At 47.3% G+C, this 21,781-nt stretch overlaps 1 protein-coding gene and 1 long non-coding RNA gene across 2 annotated transcripts in view; both read right to left on the bottom strand.

Annotated features, from left to right (window-relative positions):
* The window catches only part of CELF4 (CUGBP Elav-like family member 4), a gene marked incomplete at both ends in the record, with an annotated part of 88,130 nt that extends 68,555 nt beyond the window's left edge, over positions 1-19,575 (bottom strand). Inside the window, 3 exons of the mRNA XM_083351183.1 lie at positions 14,207-14,286; positions 16,289-16,417; positions 19,485-19,575. Coding sequence (XP_083207309.1) covers positions 14,207-14,286; positions 16,289-16,417; positions 19,485-19,575 — 300 coding nt within the window. The remainder of the gene's footprint in view (positions 1-14,206; positions 14,287-16,288; positions 16,418-19,484) is intronic.
* The window catches only part of LOC310635705, a 172,312-nt gene that overhangs the window by 92,343 nt on the left and 58,188 nt on the right, over positions 1-21,781 (bottom strand). The gene's annotated exons all lie outside the window — the stretch shown is intronic.

Raw genomic sequence — 21,781 nt, 5'->3', positions numbered from 1 at the left:
TGAATGCAGTATTCCAGGTGTGGCCTTACCAAGGCATTGTAAAGTGGTATTAGTACTTCACGTGATCTTGATTCTATCCCTCTGTTAATGCAGCCTAGCACTGTGTTGGCTTTTTTGGCAGCTGCAGCACACGGCTGGCTCATATTTAAGTGATTGTCCACTAGGACTCCGAGATCTCTCTCACAGTTACTACTATTGAGCAAGGTACCACCTATACTATACCTGTGCATTTGATTTTTCCTGCCTAAATGCAGAACCTTACTTTTTTCACAATTGAATTTCATTTTGTTAGATAGTGCCCAGTGTTCGAGTCTGTTCAGATCCTCCTGTATCTTAAGCCTATCTTCTGGAGTATTGGCTATTCCTGCCAGCTTGATGTCATCTGCAAATTTGATGAGTTCCCCATCTATCCCCTCATCCAAATCGTTGATGAAGATGTTGAAGAGCACTGGGCCCAGAACAGAGCCCTGGGGCACCCCACTACACACTTCCTTCCATGTAGATGCGGTTCCATTGAGGACCACACGCTGAGTATGGCTTGTCAGCCAGCTACGAATCCATCTGGTGGTGATGCTATCTAACCCACATTTTTCTATCTTATCAAGTGGTAGGTTGTGATCTACTTTATCAAATGCCTTACTGAAGTCCAAGATGGTATTGTGTAGTGGGTTCTTGGCCGCATGGTCAGACAACAGGCAAGGGACTCAGCATGGCAGCTCTTTATTGATGGTAGTACTGGAACGGATCATAAGAAAGGCTGAGCGCCAAAGAATTGAGGCCTTTGAACTCTGGTGCTGGAGAAGACTCCTGCGAGTCGCTTGGACTGCAAGGCGATCAAACCGGTCAGTCCTAGAGGAGATCCACCCTGACTGCTCTTTAAAAGGCCAGATCCTGAAGCTAAAACTGAAATACTTTGGCCACCTAATGAGAAGGAAGGACTCACTGGAGAAGAGCCTAATGCTGGGAAAGGTTGAGGGCAAGAGAAGAAGGGGACGACAGAGAATGAGGTGGCTGGATGGAGTCCCTGAAGCGGTAGGCATGAGCTTAAATCGACTCCAGAAGATGGTAGAGGACAGGAAAGCCTGGAGGAACGTTTTCCATAGGGTCGCGATGGGTCGGACACGACTTCGCAACTAACAACAACAACAACAACTGGAACGGAAGAAAGGGGTTACCTGTACCCCCTTATATACTTAGGCAGGCGCACTGACAGCCAATCCCTTATTTGGGTTTTCCCGCCGAGCGCTTACCAGCCAATCCAGTTACGGTACAGCGCCACCTGATGGTCACAATGAACCGCTGCTACATTTTATTATCCCCGTACATAACAGATGGAAAAGAAGGGGCGGATGACACTGATAATAATAAAATGCTGCAAATTCTCAAGGTGGCGGGAGCCGGAATAGATATATAGGTGCAGAAAACAGCCCAGTTTGTTGCGTTCACAACCCTGGTGGCAAGGAACAAAAGGCCACCTGGAGACCTGAAATAAGCCATTTGCAGTGGCGTAGGAGAAGAGGGTCAGGGAGAAGAGTAAAGTGTCTCCTTGGAGATAAAAGATGGTTTCATTGTTTTGCTCCTGATGCACATCTGGAGCGAGGTATCAAAGGGAGCCTACAGTGGGTTCCTTGGTGCTCTCTGAGCTTGACTGTTTTCTTGCAGACATTTCACGACCAAAATCAGTAACCCCATCAGTGCAAGAAGGGAATGGGGTTTGTTTTCTGTTTACAGACAAGAGGCTTGCTTTTAGTTAGTGGGAGTGTTGTTTTCTTGCTGTTGTTTACCAGTGCAGACTGCTTGTATACAAACAGGAAGAAAAACCCCACTTCCTTCTAGCACCGAGGATGTTACCCAGTTGGGTAATGAAACATTTGTAAGAAAACAACCAAGCTCAGAGAGCACCAAGGAGTTTACAGTCCTCCTCCTCCTCCTCCTCCTCCTCCTCCTCCTCCTCCTCCTCCTCCTCCTCCTCCTCCTCCTCCTCCTCCTCCTCCTCCTCCTCCTCCCAAACCACTCTCCCTTGTAGCATGGATGATGTTACCCAGTTGGGTAATGAAACATTTGTAAGAAAACAACCAAGCTCAGACAGCACCAAGGAGTCTACAGTCATTGTTGTTGTCTTTGTCGTTGTCGTTGTCATTCTCCTCCTCCTCCTCCTCCTCCTCCTCCTCCTCCTCCTCTCCTCCTCCTCCCAAACCACTCTCCCTTGTAGCATGGATGATGTTACCCAGTTGGGTAATGAAACATTTGTAAGAAAACAACCAAGCTCAGACAGCACCAAGGAGTCTACAGTCATTGTTGTTGTCGTTGTCGTTGTTGTTGTCGTTGTCGTTCTCCTCCTCCTCCTCCTCCTCCTCCTCCTCCTCCTCCCAAACCACTCTCCCTTGTAGCATGGATGATGTTACCCAGTTGGGTAATGAAAACAACCAAGCTCAGAGAGCAACAAGGAGTCTACAGTCCTCCTCCTCCTCCTCCTCCTCCTCCTCCTCCTCCTCCTCCTCCTCCTCCCGCCACAAACCACTCTCTCTTCTAGCACGGATGATGTTACCCAGTTGAGTAATGAAACATTTGTAAAAAAACCCAACAAGTTCAGAGAATGCCAAGGACCCCACAACCTTCCTCCTCCTCCTCCACCACTCCACAAAACCCACTCCCGTCTACCATGGACGGTGTTACCTAATTGGGTAATAAAATATCTTCAACCGAGCTCAGAGAGCACCAAAAAAACCCCCCACTCCCTAAACTTGAGCTACATGCTCTTTTATTAGTGCATTCGCCCTGAGCTCTTCAAACCCACGAGAAAGCAGAATGGAGGGAGAAAAGGACATCTGCTGAATTGAGGATCATGCAGACAAACATCTGGATTTTGGTTTCTCTAGCTGTATATGCTTCTGTTACAACAAGCCAAGAAATCAGGTGTCGAATCCAACAGATTTAAGTCTCTTGAATTGCAATGAAGTGGCCGCTTTAATAGAATAGCAGAATTGGAAGGGACCTTGGACGTCTTCTAGTCCAAACCCCCTCCCCAAACAAGAGACCCTAGACCATTCCAGACAAGTGGCTGTCCAATCTCTTCTTAAAAGCCTCCAGTGATGGAGCATTCACAAGTTCTGGAGGCAAACCGTTCCATTGTTCTCACTGTCAGGAAGTTTCTCCTTAATTCCAGGTTGCTTCTCTCCTTGGTTAGTTTCCATCTGTTGCTTCTTATCCTGCCTTCAGGTGTTTTGGAGAATAGGTTGCCCCCTACTTACTCTCTGTGACAGCCCCTCAGATATTGGAAGACGCTATCAAGTCATCCCTAATTCTTCTCTTTGTTAGATTAGACATACCCAATGAATACCCAACTCTTCATACGTTTTAGTCTCCAGCCCCCTAATCCTCTTTGTTGCTCTTCTCTGCACTCTTTCCAGAGTCTCAACATCTTTTTTCTGTCTTGGTGACCAAAACTGGATGCAGTGATCCACGTGTGGACTTACCAAGGAATTATAAATTGGTGTGAATACTTCATGTGATCTTGATTCTATCCCTCTATTCCACCACGGGTCTTCAAACTTGGCCCTTTTATGACTTGTGGACTTCGACTCCCAGAATTCCTCAGCCAGCGGGCCCTTTTATGACTTGTGAACTTCAACTTCTATCCCTCTATTTCACGGGTCTTCAAACCTGGCCCTTTTATGACTTGTGGACTTCAACTCCCAGAATTCCTCAGCCAGGCACGCTGGCTGAGGAATACTGGGAGTTGAAGTCCACAAGTCATAAAAAGGGCCAAGTTTGAAGACCCCTGCTCTATTTAATGCAGCCTAAGACTGTGCTGGCTTTGAGTTGACTTTGTAACCAATCAGTTCAATGGGGACATTATCCACCCCAAATGTGCCCTCAAAATTTGGCAGAGTTGGCTAATGTAAATGCCCTCTGCTGCTTTTCTGTCAGGGGGGACATATTGTTCCTCTTTGTCCGTACAACTTGAGATGCTCAAATCGGCTACAGAAAGGGAAGGATTAAAAATGGAGGCAAAATTTGGCTGCGCTCTGCTCACTTTATAATCCCTAATGAGAGACCTCGGTGGGGAAAAAAAAACTAATTTCCCAACCTGTCTTGAAGTGTGAAATAAAGTTCCTCTTGAAAATGAGAGCTTGACAGGCCAGTGGCAAAATTTGATATTCACTGCAAAATAAAATATCCATCCATTGATATTTCATTAACAGCCAGGAAAACAAATCTCTCTCCCTCCATTTGCAGAACAGGAGGCTGGGGCTCGGTTTAATCCTCTGGCTGCAAACAAAGACGGACATTTGCATCTCCAAAAAAAAGATGGACAAAGAGGCTGGAGGTCCATCTTGATCCTTTTAAGGCAGGGGGTCTTCAAACTTGGCCCTTTTATGACTTGTGGACTTCAGCTCCCAGAATTCCTCAGCCAGCGGGCCCTTTTATGACTTGTGGACTTCAACTTCTATCCCTCTATTTCAGGGGTCTTCAAACTTGGCCCTTTTATGACTTGTGGACTTCAGCTCCCAGAATTCCTCAGCCAGCGGGCCCTTTTATGACTTGTGGACTTCAACTTCTATCCCTCTATTTCAGGGGTCTTCAAAGTTGGCCCTTTTATGACTTGTGGACTTCAGCTCCCAGAATTCCTCAGCCAGCAAGTCTGGCTGAGGAATTCTGAGAGCTGAAGTCCATAAGTCGCAAAAGGGCCAAGTTTGAAGCCCCTTATTTTAAAGCAATGTTTCTCAACACCGGCAACTTGAAGATGAGTGGACTTCAAGTCCCAGAATTCTCCAGTGAGCCATGCTGGATGGAGAATTCTGGGAGTTGAAGTCCATGCTTCTTCATTGAACCCCACACATCGTCCTGGTGTTTCTCAAGTTCCATAGACTTTGGCTCTAACAGAAGACAATAGTTGTAGGCCCAGGCGTGAACTCTGAAGGTCCTTGGTGCTCTCTAACCTTGGTGGTTTTCTTGCAGATGTTTCGAGACCCAACTAGGAGACGTAATCAGTGCTGGAAGCTCTCTGAGCTTGGCTGTTTTCTTGCAGATGTTTCATCACCAAACAAGGTAACATCATCGGTGCTAGAAGGGAATGAGGTTTGTAAGGAAAAGGAGGAGGAGGAGGAGGAGAAAGACTGAAGGCTCCTTGGTGCTCTCTGCGCTTGGTGGTTTTCTTGCAGATGTTTCATGACCCAACTAATTAGCATGTTCAGTGCCAGAAGCTCTCTGAGCTTGGCTGCTTTCTTGCAGATGTTTCATCACCGAACACCATCAGTGGTAGAAGGGAGTGAAGTTTGCAGGGTGGAGAAGGAGGAGGAGGAGGAGGAGGAGGAGGAGGACTATGTGGTCCTTGGTGCTCTCTAAGCTTGGCTGTTTTCTTGCTGGTATTTCATGACCCAACTAGGAACAGCATCAGTGCTAGAAGAGAGTGAGGTTTACAGGGGGGAGAAGGAGGAGGAGGAGGACTGTGTGGGTCCTTGATGGTCTCTGAGCTTGTTGGTTTTCTTACATTTCATTACCCAGCTAGGTAGCACCTTCAGTGCTAGAAGCAAGTGAGGTTTTTTTTCTTCCTCTTTATATATAAGTAGCTTGCCCTTGTAAACAACAGAAAGAAAGCAACATTCCCACTAACATACAGCAAGCCACTAGTACAGGGGTAAGCAACCTCGGCTCTTTTATGACTCATGGACTTCAACTCCCAGAATTCCTGAGTCAGCATAGCTGACTCAGGAATTCTGGGAGTTGAAGTCCATGAGTCATAAAAGAGCCGAGGTTGCCTACCCCAGCACTAGTATATAAACAGAGAGCAAATTAATCAAGGAGAGAAGCAACTCCTGAGGATACCATCGGCTAGACCAGTGTTTTTCAACCTTTTTTGGGCAAAGGCACACTTGTTTCATGAAAAAAATCACGAGGCACTCCACCATTAGAAAATGTTAAAAAATTTAACTCTGTGTGCCTATATTGACTACATATAAAGTAATTCTCTTGAATAGGAATCAAATAAACACAAAGAAAGTATTTTATAATTACTTTTCAATTTTTCCCACGGCACACCAGGCAACATCTCGCGGCACACTAGTGTGCCGCGGAACAGTGGTTGAAAAACACTGGGCTAGACAATGTCGGCTTGCGACCCCCAGGGGAAGGGCCTTCTCTGTGGCAGCGCCAGCCCTGTGGAACCAGCTCCCCCCTGAGCTTCGGATGGCCCAAGATCTCCAGTCCTTTCGCCGCGGCCTCAAAACATTCCTTTTCCACCTGGCTGACCTAGACTGACAGGGATTTTAATTATGTTTACAATTCTAACCCTATTCTTTAATTTATTTTAATTTATTTCAAATTTTATTTTTTAATTTACTGTACAGAGACCTTTAAGTTTTGTGGTTGTTAGCCACCCTGAGTCCCTCGGGAGATAGGGCGGGATATAAATCCCATTAATAAATAAATAAATAAATAAATAAATAAATAAATAAATAAATAAATAAATAAATAAACTTAGAACTAAGGAGGAATTTCCTGACAGTGGGAACAATTAACCAGTGGAACAACTCTGCCTCCAGAAGTTGTGGGTGCTCCATCACTGGAGACTTTCAAGAAGAGATTGGACAATCATTTGTCTGAAATGACATAGGGTCTCCTGCCTGAGCAGGGGGTTGGACTAGAAGACCTCCAAGGTCCCTTCCAACTCTTTTCATTCTCTCATTCTGAATTAAGGAAATGCAGGAGCTGTGTTAAAGGCTTTTATCATGCAGCCAAAGAAAGGCACTCTGGCTGAAAATTCACTGCAGGTGTGGAGATCTAAGCCAGGTGAGGGACGTCTCTCCCATTTCACTTGTTGTATGTGTGTGTGTGTGTGTGTGTGTTTGTCTGTGTGTTTTCCAAACGGATGGAAGGCAGAGATAATGCAGATGCTACACTGCAGGTCCCCTGCCTGATGCTCTGCAGATGGGTTGGGAACCACAACGCCCCTTCAGGTCACACCGTGTTTGACAAACTGTAACCAGGTGTATGCCTACAATGAAACATCTGTCCCCAACCTGCTGTGGTCCAGATGTGGTGGGACAGCAATTCTCAAAAAGCTAGGAATGCTGGGGTTTGCAGACCTACACACCTGGGTAGCGTTCATCTGGGGGGAGGGAGAGCGGACCCACCCAGAGCTGGCGGAATTAATTTTGCAAACTGTAATGAGCAGAGCGCCAGATGTTCAGGCCCTTTCAAAGCTTCCGAAAAGGCCTACCAGATGTCTGCGGGTTTTTTTTTTACCTTTCTCTAGTGAGGCCAAATCCTGCAAAATATTAGCCCCCTCCCCTCTTTGAAGAAATCAGATCTTGATGTAAATGCCCATTTATATTGTCCTTAACAGCTTTTTGCTGGAAACTGTTCTAATTAACATCTGTAGCTCAGGGTTGAAATAAGGGGTCCTTGGTGCACTCTGAGCTTGGTTTTCTTGCAGACTCAACTGGGTTGTTTCATGACCCAACTAGAATCAACATCACATAAAGTATTAATAAAGGTAAAGGTTCCCCCGCACATGAATGCTTGTCGTTTCCGACTCTAGGGGCCGGTGCTCATCTCCGTTTCAAAGCCGAAGAGCCAGTGCTTGTCCGAGGACGTCTCCGTGGTCATGTGGCTGGCACGACTAGACGCCAAAGGCGCACGGAACGCTGTTACCTTCCCACCGTAGTGGTCCCTATTTTTCTACTTCCATTTTTACGTGCTTTCGAACTGCTAGGTTGGCAGAAGCTGGGACGAGTAACAGGCGCTCACTCTGTTACGCGGCACTCAGAATTTGACCCCCCAAACTGCCGACCTTCTGATCGACAAGCTCAGCGTCCTAACCCACTGAGCCACCGCGTCCCTTAAAGTATTAATACCAATATGTAATATCTTGGTAAGAGCACGCTTGGAATATTTTGTCCAGTTTGGTTACCACAATGTAAAAAAAAGTTGTTGAGACTCTAGAAAAAGTGGAGAGAAGGGCAACCAAGATGAACGGGGGACTGGAGGCTAAAATGTATAAGGAACGGTTGCAGGAATTGGGTCTGTCAAGTTTAATGAAGAGAAAGACTAGGGGGGACATGATAGCAGCCTTCCAATATCTCAGGGGCTGACACAAAGAAGAGGGGGTCAAGCTATTCTCCAAAGCACCTGAAGGCAAGACAAGAAGCAACAGGTGGAAACTGACCAAAGAGAGAAGCAACCTAGAACTAAGGAGAAATTTCCTGACAGTGACAACAATTAACCAATGGAACAGATTGCCTTCAGACGTTGTGGATGCTCCATCACTGAAAGTTTTCAAGAAGAGACTGGACAGCCATTTGTCTGACATGGTATAGGGTTTCCTGCCTGAGCAGGGGGTTGGACTAGATGACCTCCAAGGTCCCTTCCCACTCTGTTATTCTCTTATTCTGTTAATAAAGGAGAACATTTGTAGCTCAGGATTGAAATGAAGGTCCCTTGGTGCTCTCTGAGCTTGGTGGTTTTCTTGCAGACGTTTCATGACCCAACTAGGTAATGTCATTACTACTGCTTTTAACTGCGGATAGCTGGAATCACTTGGGCAGCCTCTTAGTAATTTGAACGCCCAATAAATGTGGTTCAGGCCACCCCAAAATTAAAGAAACACCATCAGTGGAACGACCTGCCTTCAGAAGTTGTGGCTGCGGCATGGCTGGAGGTTTTTAAGAAAAGACTGGACAACCATTTGTGTGAAATTGTATAGGGTTTCCTGCCTGAGCGCGCGGGGGGGGGGGTTGGGGTGTTGGACTAGAACAGGGGTGTCAAACTCAATTTCATTGAGGGCCGCATCAGCATTGCAGTTGCCCTCAGGGGGCCGGGTGGGTGTGGCCAGGGTGGGCGTGGCCTACTGGGTGGGCGTGGCTACAGTGCGTATGGCCTACTGGGTGGGTGTGGCCAGCTCTACATCGTTCGCATCAAAGGTGCCTATGGGGGCCTGGGCAGGAGTGGGACGGATCTGAGGGTCTCTGGCAGGAGGAGGGTCTCTGGGCCAGGGCCAAGGCAGTGGGGGCCATTCCCTCCCTGTTTCCAGGATGGCTTCGCGGGCCACATGAAACCACTTCGCGGGCCGGATCCGGCCCCCGGGCCTTGTGTTTGACATGTCTGGACTAGAAGATCTCCAAGTCCCCTTTCCAGCTCTATTATTCTGTCATTCTGCCTGGTCCGTTAAAAGAGCAGAAGGGACTTCGTAACTTTGCTGAAGCTGTGAGGTCTGTTGGTGGTGGTCTCCCACTTATCCCATTTGTAGGAAACAGATTTTGCAATGGCGGAGGGCCTGGAAGCAAACCAACAAGGAGGCAGCCGGCAGAGGCGTGAAATAAGAAAAGAGAGAGAAAGGGAGAAAGAAAGAAAGAAAGAAAGAAAGAAAGAAAGGAAAGAAAGAAAGAAAGAAAGAAAGAAAGAAAGAAAGAAAGAAAGAAAGAAAGAAAGAAAGAAAGAAAGAAAGAAAGAAAGAAGCCTCTTAATTCTCCCCCGGGCTTCTTAGCTGTCCTACCAGATGCCTGCACAATTTGTCGGATGTGACTAGAGAGCGCAAGTAGCTCCAGTGAGGTCTTTATGCCCCCAAAGGCCACCTCCGAAGCTGGGATGATTCATACTCCTTGTCAAGCGAGTAGCCTGCCGAGTTTTCTATTCCGGGGCCGAAGAACATCTGATTTATTAGTTCATTTATGGAACAATAAGGACAGGGGGAGAGGAAGAAGAGAGAAAGTTGCGCGGTGGATTAGCAAATACACACAAATACACACGGAGGTGCACACACACACACACAAACACACACGCAGGCACAGAGGACAGGAGTTAAAAATAATGCCTTGGATGATGCCGTGTAATTAGCCTTTTTGGCCCATGGGAATGCAAGGAAGAGTTGCCGAGAGGAAAGCCTTACTCTGAAGTAAAGCAGGGTCAAAAAAAAAATAAGTGAGTGAGGAAGGAAGGGGTAAAAGAAAGGGGAAGCAGAAAAGAGAGAGAAGGAGAAAAAGGGAAAGGAAAAGGGAAAGGAAAAAGGTTATGGAAGGGAAAGCGAAGGAAGGAAGGAAGGAAGGAAGGAAGGAAGGAAGGAAGGAAAGAAGGAAGGAAGGAAGGAAGGAAAGAAGAGAAAGGAAGGAAGGAAGGGAGGAAGGGAGGAAGGAAGGAAAGAAGGAAGGAAGGAAGGAAGGAAGGAAGGAAGGAAAGAAGAGAAAGGAAGGAAGGAAGGAAAGAAGGAAGGAAGGAAGGAAAGAAGGAAGGAAGGAAGGAAGGAAGGAAGGAAGGAAGGAAGGGAGGAAGGAAGGGGAGAGAAGGGGAAAGGGAAAGGGAAGGGAAAGGTTATCAAAGAGAAAGGGAAGGAAGGAAGGAAGGGGAGAGAAAGAGAAAGGGAGAAGGGGAAAAAAGGAAAGCAGAAAAGGAAGGAAGGAAGGAAAGAGGGAGAGAAGGAGAAAGGGAAGGAAAGAAGAAAGGAAGGGAGAGAAGGAGAAAGGGAAAGGGAAAAAAAGGAAAGCAGAAGAGGATGGAAGAGGAAGAAGGAGAAAGCGAAGGAAGGAAGGAAGGAAAGGAAGGAAGGAAGGGAGGGAGGGAGGGAGGGAGGAAAGAAGGAAGGAAGGAAGGAAAGAAGGGAGGAAGGAAGGAAGGGGAGAGAAGGGGAAAGGGAAAGGGAAGGGAAAGGTTATCAAAGAGAAAGGGAAGGAAGGAAGGAAGGAAGGGGAGAGAAAGAGAAAGGGAGAAGGGGAAAAAAAGGAAAGCAGAAAAGGAAGGAAGGAAGGAAAGAGGGAGAGAAGGAGAAAGGGAAGGAAAGAAGAAAGGAAGGAAGGGGAGAGAAGGAGAAAGGGAAAGGGGAAAAAAGGAAAGCAGAAGAGGATGGAAGAAAAGAGGAAGAGAAGGAGAAAGGGAAAGAGGGAAGAGAAAGCGAAGGAAGGAAGGAAGGAAGGACTCTAAATAGTTTGTTTATGGAACTTAGTACCATGAAATGTTATTGGGCTCTTTGAAGCATCTAACACAATGCTAGAGGTGGGAAAGTTGGAAGCAGACATCTCTAACTAAATGCCTTTGGCCCGTCCCCTGACTCTCATCTTCCTTGGAAAGACATGCTGGCTAGGAAATTCTTCTGGAGACTGTACCATACTCCTTTGGCTGCTGTCTCAGTGCTGCTTGTCTCCAGCAAGAGCTTTGTGCTGTTGTCACAGATAGGTGTGGAAATGGGAGAATGTAGAGAAGAACCTCTAGGCCAGACATGTCAAACACAAGGCCAGGGGGCTGGATCCGGCCCGCGAAGTGGTTTCATGCAGCCCGCGAAGCCATCCTGGAAACAGTGAGGGAACGGCCCCCACTGCCTTGGCCCTGGCCCAGAGACCCTCCTTCTGCCAGAGACCCTCAGATCTGTCCCACTCCTGCCCAGGCCCCCATAGGCACCCTTGATGCCAACGATGTAGAGCTGGCCACGCCCACCCAGTAGGCCATATGCATTCTAGCCACGCCCACCCAGTAGGCCACGCCCACCCTGGCCACACCCACCCGGCCCCCTGAGGCCAACCGCAATGCTTATGCGGCCCTCAATGAAATTGAGTTTGACACCCCTGGTCTAGGTCAAGGGTCTTCAAACTGGGCCCTTTTATGACTTTGTGGACTTCAACTCCCAGAATTCCTCAGCCAGTTTCTGGAAGACACCTTCTTCAAGCAGTGGTACAGGAAGAAGTCTGCATCCTTCAAGAAAAACATGATTTTCATGCAGGACAATGCTCCATCACACGCGTCCAAGTACTCCACAGCGTGGCTGACAAGAAAGGGTATAAAAGAAGGAAATCTAATGACATGGCCTCCTTGTTCACCTGATCTGAACCCCATTGAGAACCTGTGGTCCATCATCAAATGTGAGATTTACAAGGAGGGAAAACAGTACACCTCTCTGAACAGTGTCTGGGAGGCTGTGGTTGCTGCTGCACGCAATGTTGATGGTGAACAGATCAAAACACTGACAGAATCCATGGATGGCAGGCTTTTGAGTGTCCTTGCAAAGAAAGGTGGCTATATTGGTCACTGATTTGTTTTTGTTATGTTTTTGAATGTCAGAAATGTATATTTGTGAATGTTGAGATGTTATATTGGTTTCACTGGTAAAAATAAATAATTGAAATGGGTATATATTTGTTTTTTGTTAAGTTGCCTAATAATTATGCACAGTAATAGTCACCTGCACACACAGATATCCCCCTAAAATAGCTATAACTAAAAACAAACTAAAAACTACTTCCAAAAATATTCAGCTTTGATATTAATGAGTTTTTTGGGTTCATTGAGAACATGGTTGTTGTTCAATAATAAAATTAATCCTCAAAAATACAACTTGCCTAATAATTCTGCACTCCCTGTACTTGTGAACTCTCAAGTTTCTTCCTTCCCTTAGATACCCAAGATGGGCAGTGTTTAATATTCATATGTTATGTATATGTAGCGGTAATCCCCTTCATGGATTACTGCCTTGTCGTGGTGAAGGGGCTTGCGTAATTCAATGAAGCTATGAGCTATGCCGTGCAGGGCCACCCAAGACGGACAGGTCATAGCAGAGAGTTCTGACAAAACGTGATCCACTGGAGAAGGAAATGGCAACCCACTCCAGTATCTTTGCCATGAAAATCCCACGGACAGTACCAAAAGAAAAAAAAAAGATATGATGCTGGAAGATGCAGGGGGCTAGTACTAATAGCACCAGAAAGAATAAAGTGACTGGGCCAAAGCCAATCGCTTCATCAAACCGATCAAACCGGTCAGTCCTAGAGGAGATCAACCCTGACTGCTCTTTAGAAGGCCAGATCCTGAAGTTGAAACTCAAATACTTTGGCCACCAAATGAGAAGAAGGAAGGACTCACTGGAGAAGAGCCTAATGCTGGGAAAGATGGAGGGCAAGAGAAGAAGGGGACGACAGAGAATGAGGTGGCTGGATGGAGTCACTGAAGCAGTAGGTGTGAGCTTAAATGGACTCCAGAAGATGGTAGAGGACAGGAAGGCCTGGAGGAACGTTGTCCATAGGGTCGCGATGGGTCGGACACGACTTCGCAACTAACAACAACAACAAGGTCTATACATATGTTGTATATAGTATGTTTAGGTGTGTGTCATGTATGTGTTCACTTTGAGAGCGGGCAACTAAATTTCATTTTTGATGTGTGTCGCTGTGCCCGCAGTAAAAAAAAAATGACAATCAAGGTTATCTTATCTTATGCATGTATCTCATTCTTTCTGCATTCTTCCGTTCTCCAACAGTTAGAACTGAAGAAGCTTCTTGGACGAGAAGTAGAACATTTTCAAAGAAAAAACAAAACAAAACACCAAACAAGAGAGTCCAGCTGCCTTTTGGAAGAAGCACCTTTGGAACTCCTCCTTTGATTGTTTCCTAGGCAGCCTGTCAGAATCCATTTATATCACATTTCATAAATGTATGGTTAGAATATTGTGCTTATTCTGGGGATTCTGCCATCTCTCCGAGGGGGGGGGGGGGAAGAGGATGGTTATTCAGATTGCAATAGGCTGTTTTCAAAGACCAGGGAAACTTTTGATCTGGGAGGAACAGGGGGAGAGAGAGATCTGGGTTGCATCTCCATTTGCAACGGAAAGGAAGAAGCAATAACAATAAACACAAGATTTCCCTTTCCCACGGAAGGGCCTGACACCTAAGTAAATGATGTGAGTCTGACCAAATGGATTGAGGGGAGGGGGCTGAAATGGGAATGCTTTATATCAGATTGAAATGTAACTCAATGTCAGATCCCGTCTTGTATTGCCACAACCGATCTCATCCTACTAAACTTTTCTTTTTGGACAAACCTGGCTCCAAGAGTTCTTATTTCCTAAGATGTGGATTGGGGTGGGTCCTGACACAGCCCCTCTCTTCCTCTGCATTTCATTACAATGGGCTGATTCTGTAAATATCTGTTTGGCACTGTGGTGGAAGGTAGCCTGGAGTCCCAGGTGACAAAAGCTGCCTCCCAGAGGGCAAAGGGAAGCAGATCTTGGAAAGTTTAATAGACAGGAAGAAGGTTAAGATGGCCCTTCCCTGTCAGTTCACAGAGTATACCTACAGTTGGGCAGATAGTTGATTTAGTCCGGCAAGATTCTGTCTGTAGGCGAATAGCAATAAAGAAACTACTCAGAAATAACTCCACATGTTGTCCTTGCTTCTTGGGGCACGAGTGTCGACCCCTGTGCCCAATTAAGCCATAATTAAGCACTCACCGGCATTGTCTGGCTCCCGTGTAACGCGTTAATGGCCGCCTGGGCTTCTGCATGCGAGGAGTATTTCACAAAAGCGCACCCTGGGAGGAAAACAGGAAGGAACAAACTCTAAGAATAAGGATCAAGTTGACTGGGAAGAGCAGAAACTTTTCCATTTGTTCCTGAAAGATTTGAACCTGACTTTATTTCTCTGCCTTTCACTTTGGAGCAATATTGGCTAACGTGTCACAGGGGATTAACAAATCAGACAGTTTTAGCCTCTTCCAGTTTCTCATTTTTACCTTCTCGGGCTCAAGACAGTTCCCCTTTTAAACAAAGAATATTTGTAGCTCAAGGTTAAAATGACGGGTCCTTGGTGCTGCCCGAGCTTGGCTGTTTTCTTGCAGACATTTTATCGCTCAAACTAAGAACCTCCGAAACCACTTCCTCCAACATTGACGGGGCAAGCCACTGGAATATAAACAAGAGAGCAAACCTCACTCTTTACTAGCACTGATGATGTTACCAAAGTGGGTCATGAAACGTCTGCAAGAAAACCACCACACAGAGAGCACCAAGGACCCCTCAGTTCCCATTTCTCTAGCATCCTACAAATACTGTGTTTCCCTGAAAGTAAACCAGCCCCCGAAAATAATCCCCAGCTGATTATTTTGGGGGGTGGGCTTAATATAAGTCCTTCCCCCTGAAAGTGAGCCCTACTTAAAGGCTTGCACGGGCGGCCTGCATGTGATGAGGCGAAGCTGATGGGGGAGGGGGGATCTGACCCACGGTACCGGTATACTGGGTCCTTACTGCTGCCTGGCTTGTTCTGCAGCCTCATGGTAGCGGCATTGGGCAGGAGGCAGCAAATGGCCATTTTCGGTGCGACATGGCTGTTTGCCGCCTTGCATGTTGCACCCAATGCCGCTACCCTGAGGCATGGCAGATCCTCTCCCCTTCTGAGCCATGTGCCATTAGATCGATTCCCTACCACTGCCCAGCTTGTTCCGCAGCATTGGGCAGGAGGCAGCAAACGGCCAGTTTCGGCACGATGCGGCTGTTTGCCACCTTGTGCATCACGCCCAATGCGGCTGCAACGCGGCTTGGCCAAAAGTGGCTGTGGAATAAGTGGGGCACATTCCCCCTTCATCTGCCCATTCTCTTCTCTGTCAGAGAAGAGGACTTCACAGCTCTGTCTACAGAGCCACCAAAGTGGCAGGTGCAGTGCCAGAGGCTCGGGGAGGGAAGGTACTGAAGTGTGTGGGGGTCAGAGGTTGGGCCATTGTCAAGAGCAACATGGCTCAGAGGAAAGCGGCCTCAGAACAAGTGGGGCGGGTAAGGAAAGAAATCCTCGCTCCCCCCAGGAATTGCCTTTCTTTCCTTACCTGACACCCAGTCCCGTGCCATTTCTTCTTCGCGATCCTCTGCCACCATGTGCAGGGAAACAAAGGAAGGGGTTTTTTGGTGGGGTGGGGGAGAAAGGTCAATCAATCAATTCCAACTTTGCAATTTTTTTTCCCCATGAGAAGTTGGAATTGGTTGATTGACCTTTTTTCCCCCCAGAGCCCCAGAATGCACTTACACCGGGCTGTTCTGAGCCTGAGAGGCCTCATCTGAGCCTCCAAGGCTCAAAGCGGACTTCCGGAAGCGGCATCCACGCACTTCCGGAGTGCCGTTCTGGGACTGGGAGGCCTTCTTCGGGCCTCTGAGGCCCAGAATGGACTTCTGAAAGTGGCATCCATGCACTTCCGGAGGGCCATTCTGGGCCTGGGAGGCCTTCTTCGGGCCTCCGAGGCCCAGAATGAACTTCCGGAAGCGGCATCCACGCACTTCTGGAGGGCTGTTCTGGGCCATGCAAAAAAGGGTTAGGGCTTCAGCTGGTTTGCCGAACTCAACAAAAATTATCTACCGGTTCTCCCGAACCAGTGCGAACCGGCTGAATCCCAACACTGAAGAAGGCTTCAAAGCATCTTTGGGTGATGGTGGAAAGTCTTCTCAATCCCTGACTGTCCAGATCTCCTGAAGGAGCTTAAGGACCATCCAGATTTCCTTAGGTCCAAGATCTCTCCTGGCTTGGCTAATCAGTTATGGTCACCACTTTACCTTTGCTGTTGCCATCTGGTCCTCGAAGGATCGTGCATTCCTCAATGTTCCCGAAGGCTTCGAATAACCTGCGCACGTCATCTTCTGACTGTTGTTTGTTGAGCATGCCCACGAAGAGTTTTCTGTCTTCTGGAACAAAATTAAGAGATGCTTACCACATTTCAGAAGGAAGGAGAAAAAAAGAAGATGAGATTCAAAGACTGAGGCCTCCTTCAAGCACAGATCGATGAAGGCAACATCCCATAGATGGGGAAATGAAATAAGCTTAGCCAACAAAACCTACAGGTAGGTCCTCGACTTACAACAGTTCATTTAGTAACCATTCAAAGTTACAATGGCACTGAGAAAGGGGACTTATGACCATGACGGTTACGACCGTTGCAGCATCTCCAGGGTCACATGATCAAAATTTGGACGCTTGGCAACTGATTCATACTTATAACGGTTGCAGTGTCCCAGGGGTCATGTGATTCCCCTTTTGCGACCTTCTGAAAGCAAAGTCAATGGGGAAGCCAGATTTACTTAACAACCATGTTACTAGTTGAACAGCTGCAGTGATTCATTTAACCACTGCTGCAACAACGATGGTAAAATGGGGCAAAATCCACTTATTTATTCTGAAATTTATTTGCTGCCCTCCCTTCTTGTTTCAAACCGATGCTTAGCACCCATCTTGCTTAATGACAGAAATTCCAAGGTCGATTGTGGTTGTAAGTCAAGGACGGTCTGTATCTTGAGGATCTGTAGGACTCCAAATGTATTCCATAACTGATATCTGTTTTCTAGGTTGGCTCAATCTATGGGGCTCACTCTTAGGCCTCGGCCAATGGAAACCTCTTATTGCTAAATGACATCCCATTTTATGATTGTCTCTTGCAGCACCTAAATCAGGGGTCTTCAAACTTGGCCCTTTTATGACTTGTGGACTTCAACTCCCAGAATTCCTCAGCCAGCATGGAGAACTGTGGCCTCTTTATGACTTGTGGACTTCAACTCCCAGAATTCCTCAGCCAGGCATGCTGGCTGAGGAATTCTAGGAGTTGAAGTCCACAATTCATAAAAGGGCCAGGTTTGAAGGCCCCTGACCTAAATTGTGAATTGCAAGGAAAGGTTTACACAGGTTGTCCTCGACTTATCACCACAATTTAGCCCTGAGTTTCTGTTGTTGAGTGAGACAATTGTTAAGTGAGTTTTGCCCTGTTTTCACGACCTTTCTTGCCACAGTCGTTAAGTGAGTCACTGCAGTTGTTAAGTTAGTAACACGGTTGTTAAGCGAATCTGGCTTCCCCATGGATTTTCCATGTCAAGAGGTGGCAAAAAGGGATTCACCTGACCACAGGACAGTGTGACTGTCATAAGTATGAGTCAGTTGTTACCAAGGGTCCAAGAGTGTGAAAAGTGCTCACAAGTCCCTTTCCCCCCCCCCAGGGCTGTTGTAACTTTGAATGGTCACTAAATGAACCGTTGTAATTTGAGGACCGCCTGTATCCGTCACAGGTCCTACATCAGGCAAAATGAGGCCGCTGGATCAGAGGAAACTCAACGTTCAGTCTCAAATTAGTTCCAGGATATGCATCATGGCCGTAGACACTTTAAAAAGATAAATAACCCTTCACAATGCATATAAGCTTTTTTTTTTACCCTAATGCATAAATTTCTTCATTTAGAGTTCATTAAACACTCTGAAAATGTTTGCGTGCGGTTCTTCTCTCCTCCTCCCCCTCCCCGCCCCGAGACATTTACAGAACAGATGTCACCAATTTGAATAAATCCTTGTCAATAAATAAACAGATTCTGTTGGCTTCCTTCAGAAGGAAGCGGGCCAAGAAATGCAACCTGCAGGAGAGGCGGCTTAATCTGACTTAATTTTTTTTTTTTCTGAGGAAAGGCAGGTGGTGGGGTCTCCGAGCTACAAGGCGTATGGCAAGGATGCACAAACCAATGTTTGTTCAGATTCTACCATGGGGGGGGGGCAGGCATCCCAACAGGGCACGGTGTGTGTCTGTGTGTGTGTGGTGGAATATGAGGGGTCCTTAGTGATCTCTGAGCATGATTGCTTTCTGGCAGATGTTTTGTTACCCAGCTAGGTAGCCTCGTTAGTGCAAGAAGGGAGAGGGGTTTGTGAGAAGGAGGAGGAAGAGGAGGAGGAAGAGGAGATTGTGGGGGTCTGTCAGGATCCACCCCAATCCACGTCTTAAGAAAACAAAAACCTTTGGAGTCAGTTCTAGTCCAAAAGGAATTTTTACTAGGACATGTTTGGTTGTGGAAATACAAGACAGGACCTGGTATTGTTTTACAGATTGAAACTTTATAAAGAGTTCCTGGTTCAACCCCCCCCCTTCCCTCAACCCCATTTGGTCAGCCCCCCCCATAATTTACTTCGTGTCATCCCTTTCCTGGGAAAAAGGGATCTTCTGATCTTTTACGTTTATTGCCTTCTTCCTTTACAGATTCAAATGGAGACACAGGCCAGATGCCTCCTTCCCTAACCCTCCCCTTTGTTCCCCCAGTTCAAAAGGTTTCCCTTGGTCTTTGAAATAACCTAAGGCAAGCTGAATCCACATCCGCTTCTCCTTCCTCAGGAGATGGCAGAATCCAGGAGGGGGGGGATAATGTTTTAAACATACATTTATGAATGTGATATAAATGGATTCTGACAGGGTCCTTGGTTGTCTCTGACCTGGGTGCTTTTCTTGCAGATTTTCACGACCCAACTAGGGAACGTCATCAGTGCTAGAATGGAGAGAGGTTTCGGAAGAGGAGGAGGAAGAGGACTGTGTGGTGCTAGAAGGGAATGGGGTTTGTGGAGAGGAGGAGGAGGAGATTGTGGGATCCTTGATGCTCTCTGGCCTGGGTGCTTTTCTTGCAGCTTTTCACGACCCAACTAGGGAACACCTCAAGTGCTAGAAGGGACCAAGTTTTGTGGAGAGGAGAGGAGAGGCAGGAGGAGGAGGAGGAGAAGGGAGGTGGGGTCCTGGATGATCTCTGACCTTGCTGGTTTTCCTGCAGATGCTTCATGACCCAACTGGGTAGCCTCAGTCGTGCTGGAAAGGAGAGGCCTTTGTGTTATATATCTATTATCTCTTCCCCAGCTCCATCCCCACTTGCTCCAGCTCCATACTGGGCTGACGTTTTTTTTCTTTTTTTCTACCTACCACCAGCCCCGTTTCCACCCAGGAAAAGACCAGTTTCCTACCTGAGTGTTGAGCACTAAACTGGGGGTACACTGGTCCCTGCTTTTGAGCTGCCCCAGCTGGGAAGCCAACCTCGTCTGCTCCAATGCGCATCCTCGCTGCAGAGCACCCAGGCCCTGTTGCTAGCCAAATGGTGGTTCCCCCCCCCATTTTTTTTCTTTTCATAAGACTTGTCAGTTCAAATATGCAGTGTTTTTAAGCCTCCCTCCTGGTGTTTATAGGAAGTCCCAACACCTTCCCTGGTGCAAACAGGGGTTAAATTATGCCTCGTTCTATTTATATTTAAAATAACCTGTTTTGATGAGAACTTGTGAGGCTGCCGGGTTGTCAGACGGGCGGGCGGCGGGGAGAACGAGGGATAAAGGGATAAAGGTGTGGCTGGTGTGTGGCTGGCCCAGGAAGTGAGAATTGTCAATTAACAAGGCAGGGGGGGTGAGGAAGACGGAGGACCCGGGTTATCCAACTGGGCCGGTGACAAGCAGGACTCTGCCCTAAGCACTGGGCAGAAGTGGCGGCTGTGGACTTGTTGCCTGCCTTGCCTTTACCACACAAATGAGTGTCAGCTTTTCTGATAGGCAGGTAAAAGCAAGGGGAAGAACGGAGAGGGAAATAAAATATTTCGTAGAGTAATTAAAAAGCGGGGTGGAGGGAGGGAGGGGAGGGAGATTGGAGAAGCAGGGAGAGAGAGAAAAGAATGGAGCGGGGAGGGAGGGAGGAAAGGAAAAAAAAGGAAGGAAGGAAAAGGAGGGAGAGAAAGAAGGAAGGGAAGGGAAGGGAAAGGAGGGAGAGAAGGAGGGAGGGAGGAAGGAAGGAAGTGGATGGAGAAGGAGGGAGAGAATAAAGAAGGGAGGAGGGAAGGAGGGAAGGAAAAGTGGAAGGAAGGGAAAGGAGGGAAAGAAGGAAGGGAAGGGAAGGGAAAGGAGGGAGAGAAGGAGGGAGGGAGGGAGGGAGGAAGGAAGTGGATGGAGAAGGAGGGAGAGAATAAAGAAGGGAGGAGGGAAGGAGGGAAGGAAAAGTGGAAGGAAGGGAAAGGAGGGAAAGAAGGAAGGGAAGGGAAGAGAAGGGAAAGGAGGGAGAGAAGGAGGGAGGGAGGGAGGAAATGGATGGAGAAGGAGGGAGAGAATAAAGAAGGGATGAGGGAGGGAGGGAAGGAGGGAAGGAAAAATGGAAGGAAGGGAAAGGAGGGAGAGAAAGAAGGAAGGAGAGCAAAGCCAAAGGAGGGAGAGAAAGAAGGGAGGAAGGGAGGAAGGGAAGTGGATGGAGAAGGAGGGAGAGAAAAAGGGAGCGGGGAAGGAGGGAAGGAAGGAAGGAAGGAAGGAAAAAGAAGAAAGGAAAGCAAAAGGAGGGAGAGAAGGAAGAAAGGAAGGGAGGGAGGGAGGAGAAGGAGAGAGGGAGGAAGGAAGGATAATCATGAATAAAGGACAAAAGAAAGCTTTACTTGTCTTTATGAACCCTTAGATTCTAATTTAATCATGATTTATTCATCTTGGCTTGCCTTTTTTCCCCTGGAATGCCACAAAGGCTACATTCATCTTCAGCAAAAGCCACAATTCCCTGGCCTATTTTGCCAGTGTGGTCTGCATTTCCAAACAAATCCAAACCCCAGAAGGCAGCGAACCCCTTAAAAATAAAAAATAAAATGACCCCTTCCTCACAACTGATTGCGAGAAAATGCTGTGTGCGGGCTCTCACAATGCCCAATGCGGGTAGTCCTCGACTTATGACCGCCACTGAGCCCAACATCTCTGTCGCTAAGCGAAAGCGTTGTCCAGGGACTTTTGTCCCCTTTTGTGACCTTTCTTGCCACCGTTGTTAAGTGAATCGCTATGGCGGTTAAGTTAGTCACACGGTTGTTAAGTGGATCCGGCCTCCCCCTTTGACTTTGCTTGTCAGAAGGTCGCAAAAGGAGATCGCGTGACCCCGGGGCACGGCAACCGTCATAAATACGAGTCAGTTGCCAAGCATCCCCATTTCGATCACGTGACCACCGGGATGCTGCAACGGTTGTTCAGTGTGAAAAACGGTCACGAGTCACTTTCTCGGCGCCGTTGTAACTTTTTAACGGTCGCTAAATGAACTGCTGCAAGTTGAGGATTACCTGTATTCCACTTCTACCAGCAGGGACCTTCTCCTGCCCTTTAGCCCTTTGCAATCCAGCCCATCCCAGTCATTCAACAAACTTAACCAAGATTCGATGCAGCTCGAAATTAGCAAAGAAATGTATTTCTCCCCACCCCACCCCGCTTTCTCCTTAAAGCATGAGGTTTTATTTAACTCTATTTTGCCATCAGGGCTTCCA

Source organism: Vipera ursinii, assembly GCF_947247035.1.
Source record: "Vipera ursinii genome assembly, chromosome: 2".
In the NCBI taxonomy this organism is placed as follows: Eukaryota; Metazoa; Chordata; class Lepidosauria; order Squamata; family Viperidae; genus Vipera; species Vipera ursinii.
Note: the sequence above shows the minus strand (reverse complement) of the source record. Positions and strands in the feature narration are given on the sequence as shown.